This window comes from Alligator mississippiensis, chromosome 13 (genome assembly GCF_030867095.1).
Source record: "Alligator mississippiensis isolate rAllMis1 chromosome 13, rAllMis1, whole genome shotgun sequence".
NCBI lineage: Eukaryota > Metazoa > Chordata > Crocodylia > Alligatoridae > Alligator > Alligator mississippiensis.
Genome location: NC_081836.1, coordinates 30,246,914 through 30,257,375, shown reverse-complemented (window position 1 = coordinate 30,257,375; position 10,462 = coordinate 30,246,914). Strand labels below are relative to the sequence as shown.

Sequence of the window (10,462 nt, the reverse complement as noted above, 5' to 3'; positions counted from 1 at the left end):
TAGGGGAGAATTACATCCCCTGCCCCTTTTACTAACCATCTCCAACTTTGGCATTTGCAGTAAATCTAAACAAGTTCTCCCTTGCCAGGCTGGAACCAGCAGCCAGGTCCCCAGCTGTGACATATCATTGCCCAGTCAAAGGTTTCAGGACTCTGCTGGTGGTAATGAAAGCTCTGCCAATTTCTACCAACAAAAACTCTGACCTATGTTACCCCCAATGCCAGTCAGAATGAAGCCTTCCCTTTCCAAAACATAGCCACTTCAGAAAAAGTTGCGTGTCCAATGGCAATATGCTTTGCAGCAACCTGTCCTCCCTAAGGCGATTTATTTTCTGAAGGAAGATTGCTTTTCTAACATTACATTTAAATGACATCTGGGCTGCTCCCTAGAGGGAACTATTTGTGAAGGGGCCTGCCCAGACTCAGCGTCTCATGCTGGGTTTTTTTTATTTTAATTCACAGAAAAAGTTGGCCCCCGTGGTCTCCTCCAGATGCAACCACAAGACCTATGACTCCTTCCAACCTCCTGGTGAAGCAAATGAAACAAGGTATTTTGCATGAAATGCTCCATCTGGAAATGGCTTTCTCAGGTTCTAACTCTGTGTTTTGCACAGCTTATTGACTCCATAGATCTTAGGGTGATGTTATCTCTCTCCCCATGGAGGCTGTAATTAGGGTACCTTTGAAAGTGCCAGACAGAGGTTTTTAATTAAAATGTGAGATATGCTGTCTAAATGTAGAGCCAAGCATTTGGGGGAAAGGGAAAAAAAATCCCAGACTAATTTGCAGAACACTATGCACAGCATTAGGATCGATACGTTCAATGCTGGTTTTTATACTACAATTTCCAGCCTTTTCCACCAACTGAAATGTAACACTCTGCTGGGATCTCAGCTTTTGTAAGCTGAGCAGCATCTAGTTGGTTCAGGAGAGGAGATCTCTGCGTCAGAGCGGAGGCTGCTGTCATGTTTAAGGTATTGAACTAGGTGTCAGGAGTTCTGGGCCCAGGGTGGGTAAGTCCTTTGGGCTGTGACTTTAGTCTTATGCCATGGCTGCTTTTCCATTGACTCTAGGGAAAGCAGAATTGGGCCTTAGACCCACTTTACAGTTCCACATCTGTAAATGAGGTTCCTTGTAATGGTTCCTTGCTTCATCTGTGTGCAAGGCAGCTAAGCATGTGGCTGTCTGAGGCGCTCAAGCATCATGCTTATGCAGGATCAGCTGCATAGACATACTGGTGTTTGAACCTTGACCTGAGCCCTCCCAGCATTTAAAGGATACCCAGCAGCTTTCCCAGCCAAGTGGTGGTGTTATCCCTGCTTTGCTAACCAAAGCCTATGCCAGTGATTCCCTCCTCCAGACCTGTAATTTGACCTGTAATGTCCTTTGCAGACTACATGGCTTCCTACTCACTTTCTCTTCCTGTCCCACCAGCTATGTGGCATTGCTGTTCTGTTCAGAACTACCACTGTGTTCCCCCTGAGAAGTGGCTGCATTTCAGCAGAAGGTGTAGTGATCTTTGCATACCCAGTGGGTGCATCTGCATGAGATGCTTTATTGTTAAGTAGCATAGTTTACTGTGCAGTAAGTATGTGCATCTACACATGCATATGCTTATTGTGCAGTAAACCTTGCTAATTACAAGTAAATTTTTACCTGTAAATGCAAGTAGCAAATTTACTTGCTGCTGGTAACGGTGCAGTAGTGCTCATGTAGATGCACCCTCTTTCCTAGCAGCGGTGAGTCTTCTGCTGATAGTGGGAGCAAGGAGGTGGGAGCAGTGTCTGCACCTGTACCACCTCCGCTAACACCAGTAATAACCACCAGCACCAGCATGCCAGTCTCCACCCCAATTTCAGTTCCCAGCATGAGCCTTCCAGTGCCAGAGGTGGAGCTGGATCTGGAAACAGAGGAGCTGAGTGCCATAGCTAAGGAAATTCTGGGGAAGGAGGGGGAATTTGAGTTTGTACTCCACACCCCTCGAAATTTCCCTAGAGGCAGGTCTCTTCTGGAAGGCACTTTGGAGAAGGTTGTGGGGGCAGGTGGCTCAGCTCCTGCTGTTGTTGCGCCTCTGTCTCGTGAGGAGTGGGATACGGCAGGATCCCCACCTTCAACCCAAAAGCAGGTGGGTAGTGTAGTGTGGGATCATGTTGAGATGGCAGATGATCCCAGGTATGCTACCTGCCAGCACTACTGAAAGTAATAGATCAAGCTGAGGCAAGGAGGTGAAAAACTTCACCACCATGGCAATGCTGCTGCATCTCATGAGGCAGCACCTCCTTGCCCTTGTTTCTCCTCAGCCTGGCACCAGTGGGAGCATGCCCAAAAAGAAGTCCCCATCTTGCTCCAAAGCCCCCATCCCTAAGAAGCAGAGGCAGGTCACCCTGGACCAGTGAGGGAAAGGTGGAGACAAAGGCGGGGCCATGTTCCCAAGGTGAGTGAGGTTACCCAGAGCACTGGGGAGATGCTTACTCTGGATGGCCAGCCCTTCTCCTTTGTTGAACAACCAAGGTTCAAGTGGCTCATGGTGCTCATGGCCTCATTATACCAAGTGCCCACATGCACCGCCTTTAGCAGGACGGCAGTGCCCTCTCTGTATGAGGCATGCAGGGAGTACTTGAGGGAGGAGCCATGGAATGCAGGGCCTCAGGTAGCTTTTCACTTCACTTCAGACATCTGGAGCAGCCGGGGTGGAGGTCATGCCTACCTCTTCCTCACAGGGCACTGGTGCGATCAGTCAGGGCCTATGGTGAAGGTGGTGCATGATGCCAATTTTGTGTTGGCACAGCATCCGCTCTATGGCACACAAGTTGCACCTCATAGTCAGGGATGCCTTGGACGAGGACAGGGCTCCTGGTGACAGCGCCGTCACTACCACTACCAGCCAGGTCATTTCAAAATGCAGGAAGGTGGCAGGCTACTTCCACCAGAGCATCAAGGAGGGGCAAGATGCTGTGGGACAAACAGGCAGAGCTGATTATCCCACAGCACAAAATCATGCAGGATGTGGAGACTCAGTGTAGCTCCACATACCTGATGCTTGAAAGGCTGGTCAAGCAACAGAAGGCCATCCATGGGATGGTATTGGTCAGGCAGATTGGGATCAGCACCCCCCTTAACAAAATGGAGTGTGATACTGTAACTTTCCATGCCTTTCACCTATGAGTTGCATCCGTGTGGATTTTTCTGGCTTCGCCGTCTCTTTAAGGGAAGAACAAGCTTATTAATGGACTAAACCTCGGTTGGTGTCCAGGGCAGAATTGAGACGTTATTTGACTCATTGGATCATGGCCGTGCCTTGCCTTACTTATGCATCTTGTTGGTCAACAACTGCCGTGTTCCCTGGCATCCCACTCTCTACTTGCATCTTATACTTGCCGTGAATTGGTTGTCTGCTGGTACTTGCTCTCTTCGATTCTGTTGAGGTCCAGCCTGTGCTGTAGATCTCTGTCGCCCACAGAGTCTCCTCTGATAAATTATAGAGCTGTCTCCAGCTCTGCCTCTTTAATAAAACCCCTTCCTGGGGTAGCCACCATGTCCCTGGCCAGGGACTGCTTTCAATATCTGGCCCCTCCGGGCCGGTCGGGGACCTTAATTCCAGTCCTCCTTGCTGCTTCCCTGCCAGGTTTTTTATCCCAGCTACAGTGTTCCGGGCCACAAATCGGCCCCTGCACGCTGTTATAAAGCATGCCCGTGCTGACTCAGGAGCCAATCCCAGCTCCTTCTGACTCGGCAAGTTTTTTTTCTTTTTCTTCTTCGCCGCGGCAGATGAGAGTGCCACGGTTTCACTTTCACTGTGTGCTGCTTCCAGCGCGGCATCCTGCCATCTCCTATCTTCCTCTGACAAAGGTAAGTCTTTTCCATAGATACTGTCTCCCAGATCTTGGTAATCCTCATGCCATTCCTCGAGGCCACCTGGAGGCATAGCACTGGCAATGACCTCTATCCTTGGGAAAATACTGGAAAAAAATCATCAAAGAGAGCATTTGTGAAGGTTCGGCAGGGAAATGATGCTGAAAGGAAACCAGCATGGGTTCATCACAGGTAGATCCTGCCTGACAAACCTTATAGCCTTTTATGACCAAGTCACACACTGCCTTGACACAGGAGCTGAGGCTGATGTCATCTACCTGGACTTTAAGAAGGCCTTCAACACAGTTTCGCATCCTATTCTCATAGAGAAGCTAGTAGGCTGTGGAGTGGATGCTTACACAGTCAGGTGGGTGGCCAACTGGCTTAGGGACCGCACCCAGAGAGTGGTGCTGGACAGGTTGTTCTCGGCCTGGAAAGAGGTAGGCAGTATGGTCCCGCAGGGTTTGGTCCTTGGACCAGTGTTATTTAATATCCTCATCAGCAATTTGGATGAGGGTGTGGAGAGCACCCTCTCCAAGTTCGCAGATGATACCAAGTTATGGGGCAAAGTTAACACACCGGAGGGCAGGGAGCAGATACAGGCCAATCTGGACAGATTGGACCAATGGGCAGAACAAAATAGGATGCAATTCAACAAAGATAAATGCAAGGTACTCCACCTAGGAAGGAGTAATCCCCTGCACACCTATAGGTTGGGGGATGACCTCCTCAGCAGCTCAGCAGCTGAGAGGGAACTTGGAGTCATAGTTGACTCCAAGATGAACATGAGCCGGCAGTGTAACAAAGCCATCAACAAGGCCAATTGCACCTTGTCATGCATTAGCAGATGCATGACCAACAGATTGAGGGAGGTGATGCTCCCCCTCTATGAGGCATTGGTCAGGCTGCAGTTGGAGTGCTGTGTCCAGTTTTGGGTGCTGCACTTCAAGAGGGATATGGAGAATCTGGAGAGGGTTCAGAGGAGGACCACTCACATGATTAGGGGCCTCCGTGAAAGACCCTACGAGGGGAGGTTGAAGGATCTGGATTTCTTCAGCCTTCACAAGAGATGGCTGAGGGGAGACCTTGTAGCTGCCTATAAGTTTATCAAGGGAGGACAACAGGGAATTGGAGATGCACTATTTACCAGAGCACCCCTAGGAGTAACTAGGAATAATGGGTGCAATCTAGTGGAGAGTAAATTCAGGTTAGACATTAGGAAGATTTTTTTTACAGTAAGGGTCGCCAGAATCTGGAATGGGCTTCCAAGAGAGGTGGTACTATCACCTAACTTGGAGGTCTTCAAGAGGAGACACCTCGCTGGGGTCATCTGACCTCAGTTCTTTTTCCTGCCGGGGGCAGGGGGTCGGACACGATGATCGTTTGTGGTCCCTTCTGACTCTACAATCTATGAATCTGTGAATCTATGAATCAGAGCCTAAATGGGCAGCCTCGCACCTAGGTAACATCTGAATCAGTTTTCCATCAAGGTGTGGCAGATGAAAGAGGGGTGGGTGGTTGGCCCAGAAACAGGTGGGCAGGCTGAGATCTAAACACCACTGGGAAGGCCCCCTGTTACAGGCTACCAACCCTGCTGCATTCATCCCACTCTGCCTTAACGCACACAAGGCAGACAAGGTTCTTTGAGTCAATTGGATATCTTTTATTAGACCAACTAGATATTTGGAAAAATATACCTTAGCAAGCTTTCGGGTTTAAAAAGCCTTCATCAGGCTGAGGAAGCATCTGCAGTTGATGTGTGCTCTTTCTGGATGGAATGAATAGTAAAGAAGCCAGAGGCCATTTTGCATGCAAGAAAGCCAGTCAGTGAAAATGTACATTGAGGCATCTGCAGGTGACAGACAGGCTTGGGGGCGGACAGGAAGGAGGATGGAGCAGGTAAAAGTGGAGAGGTACCTGGGGAGTCACATGTTAGGTAGGTTATAGTGTGTCATAAATCCAATGTCTATATTGAGTCCATGAGTTGTTGTATCTAGGAGGCTGAAGAAGTGAAGTTTGTAGGCTTGTCTGTGAAAAGTATTTTGTAAATTCCCTTTGAGGATCAGGACTGAGAGATTGGTTTTCTTGTGAGAAATATGCCCCTGTTGGTAATTGGGTGTTCTTGTCTTTAATAGATTTCTGGTGTGCATTCATTCTGGTACGTAGTTGTTGTTTGGCCTCTCCTACATCTTTTCCATCAGGCATTTGGTGCACTGGATGAGATATATAACATTTCTGGAGGTGCAGCTGTAAGATCCAGGAATGATGATGGTTCTTTTGTGGGGTGTAGTAATTTTGGCAGTACTGGAGATATGTTGGCAGGTTTTGCATTTCTTGTCATGGCATCGTCTTGATCCATTTGGTGTGTTTTGGGCTGTAGGAAGTTTGCTTCTGGTGATGAGGTTAGCGAGGTTCGGTGCTTGTTTGAATTTACAAATCACTTTACAGATGAACCTATGAACTTCACTTTATCAACCTCCTAGATACAAAAACTCATGGACTCAATATAGGCTTTGGATCTATGACACTCCATAAGCTGCCTGATATCTGACTCCCCAGGTACCTCTCCACTTTTACCTGGCATATCCCCCTTCTCCCTCCCTACACCCCTGCAGCCTGTCTCTCACCCCCAACACGTCAATTTACATTTTCACTGACTGGCTTTCTTGCATGCATACCAGCCTATGGCTTCTTTACTATTCATTCTATCCAGGAAGAGCACACACACCAACTGCAGATGCTTCCTCAGCCTGATGGATAGTTTTTAAACCCAAAAGCTTGCTAAGATTTATTTCTCCAACTATTCATTTGGTCTAATAAAAGATATCAGATTGACACACAGAACCTTGTCTGCCTATGTCCTTAGACCAACACGGCTACAACCTACACCCCTTAACACACACAAGTGATACAAGTTTTGCTTTCAACAGTTTGAGTTGCCCTTCTACAGAAACCCCTGCACCTATCTCCTTGAAACTTGGCAGGCTTCGTTCCCTCAGAAGGGGCTACCATCTCTGCTGTTTTCATTCAAATCTGCAAAAATTAAAAAGTTATAGGTATTTTAGTGATTCCCCATTATAGTCTATGGGCAATTCTCCAAATTGGCACTGAATCTCCAAATCCAAATCAGCCAAATTGAATTGGGACAGTGACTCAAATCACTGAGTTGAATCACGGTCCGCCCCAAATCGGCCAAATCTGAATCGAATACTTGCCACTTCACACAGGCCTAACCCTTTCTTCCAGCCCCTCTCCTTTGCCATTGGGATTGGAGAGCAAGGAGCTAGGAGACCCGTATCTCCCAGCACTGGCCCAGTGGTTGCAGGGCCAGCACTGGGAGATCCCTGCTGGTGGGGGGCTGGAGAATCTGTTCCCTGCTCAGCTCTGTTACTGCAGAACTGGGTGGGGAACAGGATGGGGAGCTTGTTCCCCACTCAGCTATGTGAGCACAGAGCTGGGTGGGGAACAAGCTCCACCGCTTGTTCCCCACCCAACTCCATGCTCACAGAGCTGAGCAGGGAACAGGGTCTCTAGCCCTTGCCCAGCAATTATGGAGCAGGGGCTGGGAACTGTCCCAGTTAGGACAATTGGGTGATTGAAGCACAGGAATTGGAAAGAGCTGCAGGGATGGGGTAGATCCCAGCCCCCTGCCCGGATCTGCTGGTGAGGCAAATAGCAGTGAGCTAGCTGCTAGCTGCCCCATTGGCGAATGAGGTGGGGGGCTGGGACCTGCCCCTCCTTTGCAGCTTTTTCCAAGTCCCCTGCTCCCAGTTGGGGAGCTGGGGCCAGAAGCTCCCTGCTTCTGGGGCAGGGGGACATTATCCCCACCCTAGCAGCAGGCAGCCCCCTGTGGGCAGGGTGCAATGTACCAGCCCGGAGCTGTCTCCTGGCCGGGTGCTGCTCCCTGCCAGCCCCTGGGCTAGCACCCAGGGAGGGCCTAGAGCTCCCCCCTGGTGGCAGCAGGGGCCCATTGCAGGGCCCCAGGAAGTAGAAGCAGTTTGCTGGTCATTTACTGGTGAGTAGTTTACTCTCAAGTAAACTGATCCCGAATCAAATGCATGTGTACACATGTCCAGTGAGTCAGATTCTGCTTCCAGTTATCCCAGGGCAAATGTAGAGTGCTGCCCTGGAGGGCTGTGGAACCTCTCCAGGCAGGGTTCAAATTACACTTTGGGTTTGCGGCGGTGGCAGCTGGAAGGAGCTGCTGCTACCGCTGCCTGGGCTGCTTAGAAAGGCACGGGGTGGGCCAGGGGCTAACCGACCCACCGCGGGGTTCTTGTCTCTTATGGGGGGGGCTCAGCCTGAGCTCCGCTGTAATTTGAACCCTGCCTCCAGAGCTACACTGCTGGAACAGTAGCTTTGTCTTAGTGCATGCACAGCACTGAGACCTTTCCCTCCAGAAAACACTGTTTAGTACAAGCAAGGTGATGTATTCAGTGCAATCTCACCTATTTTCTTGTTGCTCCTTATGGACAGTATTATACAGTACCTGGATAGCCTCAGCAGAGTGCCCCTGACCCTCCTACAGCTTCCCTCCACCGGAATCCTTCTGCCAATGGTGGCTGCCTTTCCAGGGGTCTCTCACCAGCCTGCATTTATGATTTCTCTCTGGTTTTGGTTTTGCTATAACATGAGAGGAAGGTTGTAGCTCTCCAAACAAAGGCTCATATCTAACTGGTGAGAATGTGACAGTGTACTGCTTGGCTGCTGATGAGTATCTGAAGAGCTTGCCACTTTACTGATGGGGGATGCCAGACAGTAGCCAGACGAAGCAGGCAGCCCAGGCCATAGCAAGATCAGAGCAGCTGGCTGCAGGAGGGGTGGAAAGCATGGCTGCCATCATCCCACTCTCATCATGGTGATGTTGTGGGGTTGCTCTTCACCCCAGAAGGGCTGCATCTGCCGTTTCTCTCTGTGTGTTCCAACTTCCTACCCATGCCTGCTTTCCCTTTTATTCAATGGACTTTCCCTCACAGTGAGTCCTTTCTTCACCTGTAGTGCTGACAGGATTCAGGGTTGCCTTGCTCCCTGGCCTTGGGCTCTGTGTTCCACTGGGTAAGGGTGAATTCGGATGGTATTGGAGGTGTGGGGGGGTCATCCAGTGGGCTGGTACGAGATATAGCAACACACTTCGCTAGGTTTCCAGTCCAAGCCAGAGCTAGAGCAGAAAGTCATTGCCTTCTTACTGCTATGCAAAGGCAGGGCTTTAGCAAGCCTTCTCCATTTCCTCATAGGTGACATGCTGGCCACTTCGCAGATGACGCTGGACTTTCCCCATAAAGGTTGATCACAGGAGGGAATCCCACACCACAAGGCAGGGAAAATAGGGGGACCCGTCTTAGAACCAGGTGCAGGAAATTCTCTCCCTGGTGATACATCCTGCCTAAGTTTTTATCACTGCTGTTCAACAAAGACATTGGCTTGCATGTTAGACACCAGACTCCTTCTATGTGAGAAAGGAGGCAGACTGTTCAGTGGAGAACCCGCCAACCCCAGCCTCCAGCATGGCTCTGACAGCTGACAGGCAGTTGCTGTGCATAGTTCTGCCTGCGCAGTGCTGAGGCTGGGAACAGTTCTAACTCCAGCATGGAGGAGCAGCAGGCTCCTGAGCAGGCAGGGTCAGGGATGCCAGGCCCCTGATGGAGTGTGCAGTGCCCTAGGCAGTGACCCAGCTCCTCTGGGCTGGGAATTCAAGAAGCACAAGCAGAGACATTCCAATTGTCTGGGCCTGGCGTGGCTGCACAGAGGTTGGGGCAGGGCTCCTGATATGCTCTCCTCAGACCCTCCACAACTCCTTCCCACCCCCCCAACACACACAGGCACTTGTACCAGAACCTGCTACAGCTCATAAATCTACCTGTAAATTAGCTTTGCTTAGGAGCTCAGGACTTACTGTAAAGCCATTTATTGTTATTGGATGCAGCAGAGTCATAAAATAAGATGGCTGGGGAGGAAGCATGCTCCAGCAGTCACAGCGTTGTGCTGGGACTGAGGGGACCCAGGGGATTCTTAGCTCTGGCACTGGATGCATCTACGTGAGATGCTACAGTGCAGTTGTTGGGCACTAGCACTGTCGGGCACTAAGCATGCAGCAACGATACTGCACAGTAGTAATGAGCTACTGTGCAGTAGCTTGTTGCTATTGCCCAGTAGCTTCAGGCAAAAACTACACAGCAACAGTACTGTGTGGTAATGCCGGTTACTGCGCAGTCATTTAGTACTTGCTTATGTAGGTAGCTGTGTAGAGGGCAGCTCATGAGGACGTGCCAACTGTCTCCCTGGGTGACCCTGGGCAAACCACCTCCCTTCTCAGGGCCCCACTTTTCCCATTTGTAGAAAGGAGGCATTACAGTGCATTAGATGTACTGTCCATACCTCAGAGTTTCCCTCAGTAAGCACTTGCCCTCTGTGCTGAGGCTGCAGGCAAAGATGCTATTTTGTAATCTGCCATCTCTCAGCTGGGAACAAGACTGAGATCAGTTCCAGAGATTGCCCAACACAGGGAAGGTGTGTGAGGCCTGACTTGCCTCCTTTTACATTGTAAATCAGGAATGACATGACGTCTTTGGTTCCAGTTCTTCTCTTGGACATTTACTTTCCTGGGATCCTGT

General features: G+C 50.0%; 1 protein-coding gene across 1 annotated transcript in view; it reads left to right on the top strand.

The window, feature by feature from the left end:
- The first annotated feature begins 461 nt into the window (after positions 1 to 461).
- SEPTIN12 (septin 12) overlaps positions 462 to 10,462 on the top strand; it is a 90,626-nt gene continuing 80,625 nt past the window's right edge. Inside the window, exon 1 of the mRNA XM_059716979.1 lies at positions 462 to 547. Within this exon, the coding sequence (XP_059572962.1) occupies positions 508 to 547 (40 nt within the window). The 5' untranslated portion in view covers positions 462 to 507. The remainder of the gene's footprint in view (positions 548 to 10,462) is intronic.